This window comes from Syngnathus acus, chromosome 1, assembly GCF_901709675.1.
Source record: "Syngnathus acus chromosome 1, fSynAcu1.2, whole genome shotgun sequence".
Lineage (NCBI taxonomy): Eukaryota > Metazoa > Chordata > Actinopteri > Syngnathiformes > Syngnathidae > Syngnathus > Syngnathus acus.
The window spans coordinates 3,601,760-3,614,359 of NC_051087.1; the positions used below are offsets into that span (position 1 = coordinate 3,601,760).

A 12,600-nucleotide genomic window follows, 5' to 3' on the forward strand; every position below is an offset into this window, starting at 1 on the left:
AGATTTTAGGACAATAAATTAGTTAAATTTTGCGTATTATACACGGAAAAAAACGGTAAATGCTTGTACCGTATTTGCCCGAATATAAGACGAGTTTTTTTGCATTGAAATAAAACTGAAAAAGGGGGGGTCGTCTTACAGTCGGGGTCTAGACAAAGTCTTTTTTCAAACTTGAGTCTTGAAAAAGAGGGGGTCGTCTTATAATCGGGGTCGTCTTATATTCGGGCCAATAAGGTAAATTATTATTTCAATCAAAAGACTTTTTATTTTTTTTTTGGCAGACAAGTCCCTGCAATATACATTTATGTATACTATATAATGTTGTGTTCCCACTATATCGAGTAAGGATACTCATGAACATAGTCTTTCACCTCACAACTGAGTCCTGCTAAGTTTCTTATGTTCTCTGCCCCGTACGTCTGAACCAGAGCCCTCCTGCAGATCTGCTTGAGGCACTCAGGCCGCTGCCGGCGATACGGTGTGGTCAGTTTGCGTGACGGGCCGCTGTAGTAAGCCAGCAGATCAAAAAGGGAGGCGAAAGTCTTTTGGCTCCCGCAGAGTCCGAAGAGCAGCTTTCTGAGTACCACACGGACGCTGGTTGGCCCGTCGTCGCTGTGGTAGCTCAAGGTGAAGAAGACGTCCGACTGCCCGCTGTCTCTGGAAAGACAACATTCCGTCATTTGTATGTTGTTGTTGTGGCTTGTCCTGTCAGGCGTTGCATGCAAGTCACTTGCATGAACTGGCAAATTTTACACCACATGCCTTTTCTTTGCAATGTTTATTAGTTTTTATATATATTTTTTAAATATAGTAATGGAGTATTTGTCATGTGCAAGATTTAAAAAAAAAAAAATTCCTCAGCAGGGGCGGCACTAGATCTTATGGATAAAGGGCTTAGCCCCCAGGGGCTCCAAGGGAGGTAAGCAAGTACAGAGTCTAATAACACAACTCACTGCTCTGAAATATTTTTGAAGTCACTGAAATGACATTTTGGAACATTTGAAGAATAACATGACTCAATGATGTTGAAATCAATCCTATTTAGCATCTCTTTAACTAACTTCCAGACTTGAGTTACCTGATGAGGAAGGTGCCCGGTGAGGTCAGCCAGAGGATTTTGTGTGCCTCCTCCATGTTCATCGATCCCCAGTAGTAGGAACTGTGCTGGAGCTGCTGGTAAGTGCGCTTCACCAGTTTGTACTCTTTCCAGCTGTTGAATGGACGCTGGTGAGTGGGCAAGTCGGCAGCGGCCGCTCCACTCTGCAGAGTACATATTTTGTGTCTGGTTAAAATTTTCACACATACAGGGCAGACTTTTTTTGGGGAGTAGAGGATAAAGAATATATGCCTGTGTATCTATCACTGCAGAAAGTACGGCGGTCGGTGATTTCATCTCACAGCAATGTTTAAAAACCGAAACTTCCTACGACGCTCAAAATAGTATCCGGCGTCCTGTTTGCGTGAACGGGGTGATATTTAAAAGCGAAACTATCATATTTTCAGGTCACAGCCCTGCTCTTGTTTGAGTTTAGCAACGCGAGCCAAGTATGTACCTGACACCAGGTTTCAAGTTGATCGTCTGAGAGGTGGAGATTATGCAAGTGGCTCCATTCCAACGTCTCCAGCGGCCTCTCGGCAACATCCTGCTTCTCGTGTTCCGTATTCGGGACTTGTTGAGATGTCGCAGGCTCGTCTGGAACTTGATTCTGTTTCTTTTGTTTTGAATTCTTTTTCTTTCTTACTGTTCTCTTAAGCTTATCTTTAACCATCCTATAGCATAGGGAAACCTCCACTGGATGACTGCTGGGTTCACCATTTTCTCCGCTGTTGGCTGCCAGCAAAACCTGGGTTCTGGGCGCCATCAATTGCTCGGTCCATTTTGTGGCACCATGGTTCTTCTATTCCACGTATAAAGAGGAGCACTGGCAGCGTCCTGATGTCATCCCTTGGTTGACTAGAGTTGATAAAGCAATGAAATGCAGATGAGACAGATCATTTATACACGTGGGAATATTTTTAACAGTCCAAACAAAAACAGAACACGGGCGCAGAGGAGGACTTAATTCTTATTTCTGATAACAAAGTCTTTTTAGATTTAAAATTCGAAATAGCTGAGTATATTTTTGTGTTAAATCACAATAAAGAAAGTTCATTTTACAAAATTTAATTTCTGCATTCGTTTTTCAGTTTTAAATTCATTGACTACTTGACAGTTACGGAAATAATTGTTCGCTGCAGCCCTAATTGTTGTTTCGGGGCATGTAATTATTTTTAAGTAATTTACACGGCAACATTTCTTTAATCAGTTTGCCAACTTGTCTTACTAGCTTTGAGAATCGGCAGTACGTCAGTTCAGCATGTAATTAATACATTTGCAAAGAAATTCTGTAACCAATACACAATTCGGTTTTGAATTGTCGAGTTCCAAGCATGCACTTTGGTTGCCTTTTAAAGATATTTTAAAAGCAATTTGAATTGCAATGCTCCATGAATTAAAAACAGCAATTAGGAAAAACACATGACAGACCCTTACATATTGTTTAGCGCCTCACCTATGCATGGATCTCGTTTTCAATATTTTTTTTTTTTTTTTTTATGGAAAACACATTTCAGTGTTTTTTGTGATGTCAAAAATACATCGATATTCATTTAAAGACATTTAGAATCATTGTATTTTCTACGCAGATTTTTGCTCTTCGCAATCCTTGTATGTGAAATCTTGTTAAACAATGTCACGGGCAATTAAGTTGTATAGCTTAGAGAGTTATTCAACACAACATCCAACAAGATATAAACAAATGTATTTAAATTAAAGAAACGTGCAGGACTAGCCCATCTCCGCTACAATACAATCAAATAAATAAAAATAATAACATTATTGTACTTACTCGAGTTGCAGAGGGCTGTTGTTGCAGCTTGCAACTCGATCCTACTGGAGTCATGATTTACTTTCGCTTTAACACTTGGAGGAGGAGCACAGCCGGGACGTAGAGGAGGTGTGTCACAGCTGTCGTTCGGGTTATGCTAAATCACGTGACTTCAAATCAGGTAACACGGGAAAGCGTCGACTTTCGCTTTCGTCGAGCTTTCATAACGACTACTAACTAGGGAATTAATAGCCGGTAAACAGGAAACGTTCATGGTAGCATAGAAAAAAAAACCACTAGTTAGTAGTTTCATTAAATTACATCATGGTTGTACTGATAATAATAATAATAATACAAATAATAATAAAAAGAAAAATAATAATAAAAATAATAATTAAAAAAAAGCAATCTAAACTCATTACCAAAACAAAACACCGTGTGCAGATATGCCCCCCAAAGAGATAAGATAGCAAAAGATAACAATTATATATTATAATTAATAACCCAGGTTCTTTTAAGTACAAACTGAAAAGTATGGAAGCCTATTTCTGCTGGTGAATTTTGCAATGTTTTTAAGTCTCAGCAGTTGCACATTTCTGTTGAGGAAAAAACCAACAACCTTTATTATTTTTAATCCATGTTATTTTATTAACTGTTACATACCAGATTGGTTGGCGGACATGACATTTTTGTACTGGCGGTGCACAATAAAAGCAGTGATTGTTGACTGTTCTTACTACTATAGTGTAATGTGGACCGCATGCCAAGTGGTACGGGAAAAAAAAGAAAACACTTGATGAAATTGTCTAGCCGTGCACTGTTGTGCCTTTTTATATGGTCTCTTTGTTTCTTTCACATAATAAATAATGGATCACAAACTTAACTATGATTTTTTATTTTTTTTTCAGGCAGTGCAGTCCTTCACAGCTTGTTTTTTGTCTTGCCTGTGTATGAAATAGGCCGTCGCCGTTACCAGCAAGATACCATAAGTAGCCAAGACGCACTGGAAGAAAACAGATAAGAGATTTTCCTCACTTCTGGTTGGATGACAATGAAGATAAAATTTCCACATGTACAAGAAATCCTCACTGTACGGCGGTCTCGAGATACACATTGAAATAGTTTGCGTCACGTACATTTCGGCGTCCCTGCAGCGTGTAGCCGTTGAAGTACTTTCTCAAACCGGTCAGCTCCGCCGGTGCTGGTGCTTTAATGCCAAATAGCTGTCTCTGAAATGCCACATGAAAACAAGAGAGAAATTTGCTGCAACTTTTTGACCACGATGCTGCTTCCGCATCTCAAGTTGGTCATTAGTGAGGCATTGGGTTCATGCATGAGTATACATCCATTCGGTAGTCGACATTTCGGTCCTCTTTGTGTGCTATTGCTTTATTGTTTCCTGTAACAATGATTTCTGCTAAAACAAAAGTAAGTTCCTCCTTGTGGAATGATAAGGGTTATATAAAAAGAGAGGAAACTTCTTATCATAGTGAAAGTGAAACAATGTAGCACCTATGTTATGACTACACTTTCCAATTATGATTCAATTCAAAGCTAGTTCGAGAAAGTATGACGCAATGAATTTCTTGTTGCCATTTTACATACATATGAATGAAATGTCAATGTGGTATTTTCTTTTTTTTAAGTGTCCCTCTACTACAATAAAGAATAATTAAATAAATATCTCACTAAATTTTAAACTGTCACTATCCGGTTCGATGCAGTTGCATCTTTTAACCCCAAACCGATATTCCGATTTAAATCATTTTTCCAAAATAAACTGCGATGCCATTTTGACTTTAATTGTTGGAAGCCCGAGTATGAAGATTAAGTTGTATAAAATGTGACGTAAATGAACATTGCTATAGTATTTTAATTATTTTTTTACACAGTGCAGTGCTGTTTGAAAGCATAATTTGTAGTGATTGAATTTAAATGACGATACACTTAGGAAAGGCAACAAATAGAGCATTTTGATATAAAACATTCGCAGAGTAGAGCAAAAATATTGCTTACCTTCACCTCTGTTATCAAGTGGCCAAAACTAGTGAGGGGAATGCGCGTTTTAACTGGAGACGTCGGCATGACTGAACTGAGATACCTGTTGAACTTGGTTTAAAAACAAGACTTTATTATAATATGCCACGTTGAAAAATAATAATATTTATTGTCTCTCAGCACGGTACAGAGGACACTTACACAATTTGCTGCACAAGTACGATGTGTTCCGGGTTGCTCTGACGACACCAAATTTCAGCCAATCACAAGATTGCTTCATCACACTTAACCAATAGACACTTGGCTTTGTGAGCGCTTGTCACTGCATTTCGATACACGCATGACATGTATGTTCAGGGTTTCACCACAGGAGGGAGACATATTCAGCATTATCACCCCACATGACTGCAGATTTTGAGACAAATTAAAAGCGTCCATCTAGTTTGACATTATGGTTCTACACTATATTTAAAGAACAACAGGTATAGTTCTGAGTTTAATGTAGTGACAAGATGCAAAATCTGGTCGATCGCGTGATATTAAAAGGTTTTTTGTTTTTTTCCACACTTGACGCGTGTACAAACAACGGCGCTCACAACACAAACACGCTAGCTCGCGAATTCCCTCCAATTGTCAGAACCCCGTTTTTCTTCTTAAACTTAAGAAAGGGTATAAAAATGAGTGGGGCAGCTGGCCATAGTAAGAAGTATCACTTTCATAGGGAATGGGAGTAGGACTTTTTTTTCACGATGACATATAAAATTATTTATTTTTTTAGTGGGTAGATCTTTGTGACTTGGTCATTTCAAAAGTAGCTCGCGAGCTGAAAAAGTTTGGGCACCCCTGGTCTAGACAATATCAATATACAGTAGCGTACTAGGCATAAGTGTTCCTTAAAAACCAAGACACTTTATTCCTCCAATAATACCTGCGGCACTCTGATCGGTCTTGGTACTACGACATACAATTATAGCTGGAGAAAGTATGCTGTGCACCACATACTAAAAGGAAATAAGAACAAAGACACACACACACACTTAGGCATGGACTCCACGTTTCAGTTAGCCTGCGCTTTGTCACTTTGTCCTGTCAAACGGTGCAAGTACGTACACTAAGTACACACACTTGCGTGGGGCGGGAAAAGCCAGGCTTGCGCAGGTGCTTCAAAGACTTACAGTTGAATAAGTCAGCCATTTTGTTTTAGGTAACCAGCAACGGCATTTTGTAGCAGCACTAAAAAATACACATTTCTTTCCCCACACAAACAATAAAAAACAATCAGGCTTGAAAACCAGAGGGAAGAACAAAATCGTATTGAATCCCCACTCCAATATTGTTCCAATAAAATCTTTGTTTTTTCTTTTTGCAGGATTTGCTTCCGAATGATGGCCTGGACATTGCTTACATAATTGTGTCCAAATGATTTTGGGCTCAAGATGTCCACATCTCACGAAAGAAAAACAAGCCATGCCCCCAATGGTACACAACTGAGGCTCAATAGAGGCTCAGGTATTTCAGTGAAAAAGTGGTATTTGGTCTGTATGTATTTACTCCAAATATTAGCGAGAGGTAGCTGCAATAATTAGTAAGGCTTTCATTAAAGCAAAGACATTTTCTCCGAATTTCCTTTAGCTTTTCCATGTGATTTTTCTTTTCATTTCATTTTGGTTTTTTAACTTTGAAGCATGTACTTTTGGCGAAGAGAAAAATACAAACACAATTTCATCTTTGGTGGATGCAGCAAGTTTGTTCAACACTCAGCTTACGCAATGATCAATCATATTGTGTGTCATTAAAGCCCTAGCCCTAAATGTAGCCGCCGTTTGTGAATGAGCTCATTCAAAACAAAGATTGATGACTTTATTGAATATAGGGAAAAGAGAACAATCGAGCAGCATTGAGTTCAAGCAATCCAAGGAAAAGCAAATCTAACTCCATGAGCTTAATCAATGACTAAATGCGCCAAAACTTACCAACTAAATGCGCCTACAGTGGCAAATGTAAGCTTAATCAACGACTAAATGCGCCTATGGTGGCAATTCAATGGCAAAATGTACAGTGGCAAATCAATGGTAGTAGAACGCATGCAGAGACCAATCAATGGCTGGTGGGCTGGCTAGCCGGCCGGCCGGCGCTGGCTTTTTCTGCCTCCACCTTCAGCTTGCTGCTGTCTTCTAGTCGGCCAGCTGAAGCAGCAGATGCACCAGGGTGACCGTCACCAGCAGAGCAGGTGAGTAGGACAGGCCGCCGCCGTTGCCCTTGTCCAAATTGACTTGGTCAGTGCCACTGTTACTGCTGCCGCCGCCGCCGCTGTTGTCCTTGCCGTTCTCAGTTGACTCCTTCTTTTTGGTGTCGCTCTCACTGGTTCCTTTCGTATCTGAATGGGAGAATGGCAATTGGAAAAGGTCAGCTGGCAACGTTTGAACTTGCCGCACACTTTTGCGCGCAGTACTGCGAGTGCGGTTTGTAAACAAAAAGTGCTGCTGAATGGGCTAGCTTATTGGTTGGTTTCCACTGCCAATGAAATGCAAAATGTTTCCGGCTCAATCAAAGCTTTTCGGCCAGTGAGTGGATTGTCCTGCAACATCAAACTCACTCTGAATGCTGACAGTAAAGGACTCTACATCTGTGGAAGTGTATTCGGCCGTGTAGGTTCCCGCGTCGTTTGCTACCAGGCTCGGGATCCTCAGCTCAATCTCATTTGCTCCGCTTTTGACGTATCTCTCGGTAACAGGATTGCCGTCCTTCTTCCAGGTGACCTTTTGGGTAGCTGTGCCTCCGACTTTCAATATGAGGTCTCTGCTCAGCTTGCCCACGCAAGGCGTACTGCTGGCCAGGCAGACTGGCGCCACTGCCAGCACAAGAAAAGCACAAGTGATCAAATGGGAAAGAAATGGTGCACAAGAAGCTTTCGCGTGGCGAGCGGCTTTCCTGCAACATCAAACCTCGGACGGAAAACTTTTCTGCTTCTGAGCCGGTAGGGCCGCCCGTGAACACTGCATCGTTGTCGTTGTCGTCCAGGTCCTTGATCGTCAGGGTAGCCGCGTTGACTGGACCGTCGTACTTGGGACCGGTCGCAATGGGCGTCGTGCCCTTCTTCCAGGAGAATGTGCTGCCACCTCCGTCGTCTGAGAGCGCCAATTTGATGCTGCCATCCGACTTGCCCTGGCACAGCCCGGGTATGGAGCTTTTGCTACCGTAGCAGTCCGCCACTGCCAGCACAAGAAAAGCAGAATCACTCACTCTGGTCTGTGCGCAAAGTACATTGGAGCAAAGACTGTGGCGCTAAGTGGACCCTTTGAAAAGGACGCCGAGATGTTTTGCTATTTTGGTCAAATTTTGGACATTTTTCTCCAACTTTTCTCCTGAGCATAAGAGAGTTTCCCTGTGTGGAGTGTGTGCGTGTTGTCCCTGTGGGCGTGCCTTTCCCCCCCACATTCCTAAAACATGCGAAGGAAACGGTGCACAAGAAGCTTTCGTGCGGCCAGCGGCTGTCCGGCAACATCTAACCTTGGACATTGAACTTTTCGACTGGTACGATTTGTTTGGCTTCGTACTCTCCCTCGTCGCTGTCTGCCAGATTCAGGATCTCCAGTTCGATGCTGTTGGTACCACTAATCGTGTACTCAGTGTTGTCACTAGTAAGTTTGGAAGCTCCATCATCCTTATGCCACTCGACATCCGGATCATTGGCAGTAACTGTGGCTGTGACTTTCAATTTGACCGCTCCGCCCTTCTTGCCCCTGCACTGCACAATTGTGGTGCCATCAACGTTGCCGTTGCATACTGGTGTCGTGTCCGCCAGCACTAGAAAAGCAGAAGAGGGCAAAGTATCACCCACTCTGGTCTGGTCTGTGTGCAAAGTACACATTTGAGGAAAGCATGTTAGACGCTATTTGCCATGTTCATTTCTGAATATTCATTTTGCCATTGTCAATTGTTGTCTTTGTTATTTACGTTACACCACTGGATCCAAATTGTAATCCGCCATGCGTAAGGCCAAATTGAATGTGTCTGTCTTGTCTTCTTTTCTATGAGTGGTTTGAAATGTTGTTTCAAACAAAAACAAAGGGAACATATTTCGATGATCTCTACTCCTCCCCACCGAGTTCTGTTTGTAAAAGCAAAATGTGATTCCCTTGCTTTCTGAATGAATTATTTTTTACTCTATACCATGAGTGGTTGTCAATGTTTGTTTTTAACGAAAAACGTCATGTTCTGTGTGAAAATGCAAAATGTGATTATTAGCCTTTTTGTCTTGTAAAAAAACAAACAAAATCTATTCTAAATAAGTGTATACCGATTGCAATGAATGTGGTTAGAAATGTTTTGTTTTGAATAGGTTGTCTTTGAAACCAAATTAACTTTTGGATTAAAGGGAGAAAAAAAAACGTGTGCTGTTTGAACGCAAACTGATTCCTTTTTTTGTTCAAAAAAAATCTGAATTTATTCTCTATAGTGTAGACCGTTTGCAATGAGTGGTTTTAAATGTATTCTTTTAAATAGGGGTTCTTTGAAACCAAGGTAACATTTTGATTATCTATATTTAAAACGCAATGTTCAGTTTGAACATGCAAAATGTGATTCCCTTTATTTGTTAAAAAAAATCTGAATTTATTCTTTAAAGATGATAGCATTTGCAATGAGAAAGTTTCCACGTTTGGAATGTTTTTTTTTTAAAAAAGGCTTTCTTTAAAACCATGTCTTTTAATTGTTTGAAAAAAGGTCCGAATTTATTCCTAACAGTGTATATCGTTTGCAATGATAGTTTCCAGGAGTGGTTTGAAATGTTTTTGTTTTTTTAAAATAGGCTTTCTTTGAAATCAAGAGAACACATTATAATGATCTATAACGCCATGTTTGGTTGGAAAATTTATAATGTGAATCCCTTTAACTGTTTAAAACAAAAATCGGAATTCTTTCTTAATGGTTTGCAATGAAAGTTTCCATGGGTGGTTTTGAATTATTTTTTTTAAATATAGGCTTTCTTTGAAATCAAGGGAACATGTTATCTAGATTCAAAAACGCCATATTCTGTTTGAAAATGAAAAATGTATTTCAATTTGTTTACAAAAATCCGAATTTATTCTTTATAGTGTATAAGTAAAGTGATGTGGCAGAGAAAAAGCAAGGCGCGCGCGCACACAACAAAAGCGTCGTCTCCTAAGTCCAGTTTTATTCATGCGCCTAAAAGCTTGCGCAAAATGGTTAGCAACATAGTCATTGAATTCAACGGCCTTACCTTGCCCAAATGGCTCGCTGCACACGAGCACCAAGCACAGCAGCTTGGAGAAGTTCATCTTCTTTCGAGGATGACTAGGAAGGGAGGAAGCGTTCGGACCTGCTGGTGCTGTCGGACCTGCTGGTGCTGGAGTCGCGTGGAGAGATGCGAGCAGGCGAATCCACTGAACTAAACGAGCCGAAAGAACTCAGCGAGCGAGCTTCCTATAAAGCTCTCAATCGCCGTCATCTTCAATGGCGCTTCGAAAGTTTGCACATTTGTTGCTCGTTCATTGGCTGCATTTGGGAACTTTATGACGAGTGCGTGCGTGCGTGCGTGCGTGCTACACGGACGCAAAAGCGGCCGCGTAACCTTACATAACCCCCTTTGTCTTACGCCATACAGCTGCCTGCTAGTCTCCTTTAAGTCTTTACACAATGTCATAACTGTTGCGGTTCCGAGTCACGACGACCGGCACGTTTTGTCCTTCCAGAAGTCTTTTCGATTCTTTTCCAACTCCACTGAGCAGATACACAGCCGTCTTCTCGACATTCGAGTGCCCCTTATCCCGGTGGTGCCTTTAGTGGCAGTAGTAGAAATCGTCGTGACCAAAAAGACATCCAACCTAATTAAGAAATAACTAAAAAAAAAAAATAAAAATAAAAAATCACAATAACAACGATTGTGGACACACACAAAGACCATAAAGGAATGGAACGTCACTGAAATAGCCTTTATGGGTTCACTTGCGTACCATTGGTGGCATGGCTTGTTTTTATTTCGTGAGATGTGGACATCTTAAGCCCGAAATCGTTTGGACACGATCGTGTAAGCAATGCACAGGCCATCATTCGGAAACAAATCCTGCAGAAAAAAAAAGATTTTATTGTAACAATATTGGAGTGGGGATTCAATACGATTTTGTTCTTCCCACTGATTTTCAAGCATGATTGTTGTTGACTAAGAGCAGGCTAACTAAAATGTGGAGTTGATGGGGGGCTGAGAATGGGGTGCTTGGTGAGGTCATTACTTCAAATGAAGAGGCGTTCACGGCACTCCTTTATTTACGCCACTTCTGGTGCATAATGACGCTCCCTTGTCCATCGTCACAAGGCAAGAGGTTTTCCCTGCATGCTTTGTTGACTTTCAAGTAATTATATCAATGAATGTTTGTAAGGGTTTTTTTTCCCATTAAACGTGCATTCAAAAATACAGTACGTGACAAGAATGGCTTCGACCGTAATGAAATACAAACAGTAACCATTATACAATACCAAACGAAAAACAAAAAAGATCATGAAACTGCAACCAATATAGAATTAAAAATAAAACATGCTAGAGCTTTTCACGTAACATGCAACTGCCAGTTACACCGAAAATACAATTGGTTTTATAAATCTAAGGGTCTCTCAAAAGGGAAACAAACTCTTCATGAAAATAGAAGAAATTTGGTTTCAAGTTCCAAACTTTATAATTGTGAGGAAACGTTTCACTTTCAAAACTTAGATAAATGAATGTTATTTTTTTAAATTAAAGGTCCGTATCAAAAATTCAGTACATGACAAAAATGGCTTCGACCATCATGAAATAGACACAGTAACCATTATGCAATAGCAAATAAAAAGCAATTAAAGAAAAGATCATAAAAATACAATCAAAATAGAATTAAAATAAAATTAGCTAGAGCTTTTCACGTAACGTGCAACTAACTGCCAGTTACCACGACAAGATGAATACAATTTGTGTTTTATAAATCTAAGGGTCTTCAAAAAGGAAACAAACTCGTCAAGAAAATGGAAGAAATTTCGTTCATATTCAAAACTTGTTGGGGGTGACGTCATGCCTCCCGCAACCCCTCCACAGTGCAAATGCACCCACCCCGCGATCGACTTGATTGGCCTGAGCTACCAGCAACAGTTCAAAACCATAAATCACTCAGCTTTTTTATCTATCTATCTATCTATCTATCTATCTATCTATCTATCTATCTATCTATCTATCTATCTATCTATCTATCTATCTATCTATCTATCTATCTATCTATCTATCTATCTATCTATCTATCTATCTATCTATCTATCTATCCATCTATCCATCTATCCATCTATCCATCCATCCATCCATCCATCCATCCATCCATCCATCCATCCATCTCAGGGGTGCCCAATACGTCGATCGCGATCGACCGGTCGATCGCCAAGCCACTATTGGTCGATCGCGTAATATTAAAATGTTTTTTGTTTTTTTCCGCACTTGACGCGTGTACAAACAACGGCGCTAACAACACAACACAAACACGCTAGCTCGCGAGTTCCCTCCCAATTGTCAGAACCCTGTTTTTTCTCTTAAACTTAAGAAAGGGTATAAAAATGAGTGGGGCAGCTGGCCATGGGCACCCCTGCAATCTGGTCGGTGAGGTTTTACAATACGCCATTAGAAAATATGCCTGTAAATGGCACGGAGAAACTAGTGGGATCAACTTTAAATGCTGTATTATTTGGATTGTTTGAACCA

General features: G+C 40.5%; 2 protein-coding genes across 3 annotated transcripts; both read right to left on the reverse strand.

Annotated features, from left to right (window-relative positions):
• Positions 1 to 223: 223 nt before the first annotated feature.
• Positions 224 to 3,181, reverse strand: LOC119122259 (suppressor of cytokine signaling 1-like). Of its 2 annotated transcripts, none has more exons than XM_037250588.1 (4): positions 2,912 to 3,181; positions 1,554 to 1,947; positions 1,079 to 1,260; positions 224 to 657 (listed from the first exon to the last, which is right to left on the reverse strand). In XM_037250588.1, the coding sequence occupies exons 2-4, from the start codon at positions 1,860 to 1,862 to the stop codon at positions 333 to 335; spliced, it is 816 nt and encodes a 271-aa protein (XP_037106483.1). In that variant the 5' UTR covers positions 1,863 to 1,947; positions 2,912 to 3,181; the 3' UTR covers positions 224 to 332. The 2 variants fall into 2 exon arrangements, with proteins under 2 accessions (XP_037106483.1, XP_037106473.1); XM_037250578.1 differs by having other exon boundaries at positions 1,554 to 1,954; positions 2,889 to 3,179.
• A 488-nt stretch (positions 3,182 to 3,669) lies between these two features.
• Positions 3,670 to 5,381, reverse strand: LOC119122267 (ATP synthase membrane subunit DAPIT, mitochondrial-like). Its single transcript, XM_037250599.1, has 3 exons — positions 4,884 to 5,381; positions 4,004 to 4,096; positions 3,670 to 3,870 (listed from the first exon to the last, which is right to left on the reverse strand). The coding sequence occupies exons 1-3, from the start codon at positions 4,950 to 4,952 to the stop codon at positions 3,772 to 3,774; spliced, it is 261 nt and encodes an 86-aa protein (XP_037106494.1). The 5' UTR covers positions 4,953 to 5,381; the 3' UTR covers positions 3,670 to 3,771.
• Between the last annotated feature and the right edge of the window lie 7,219 nt (positions 5,382 to 12,600).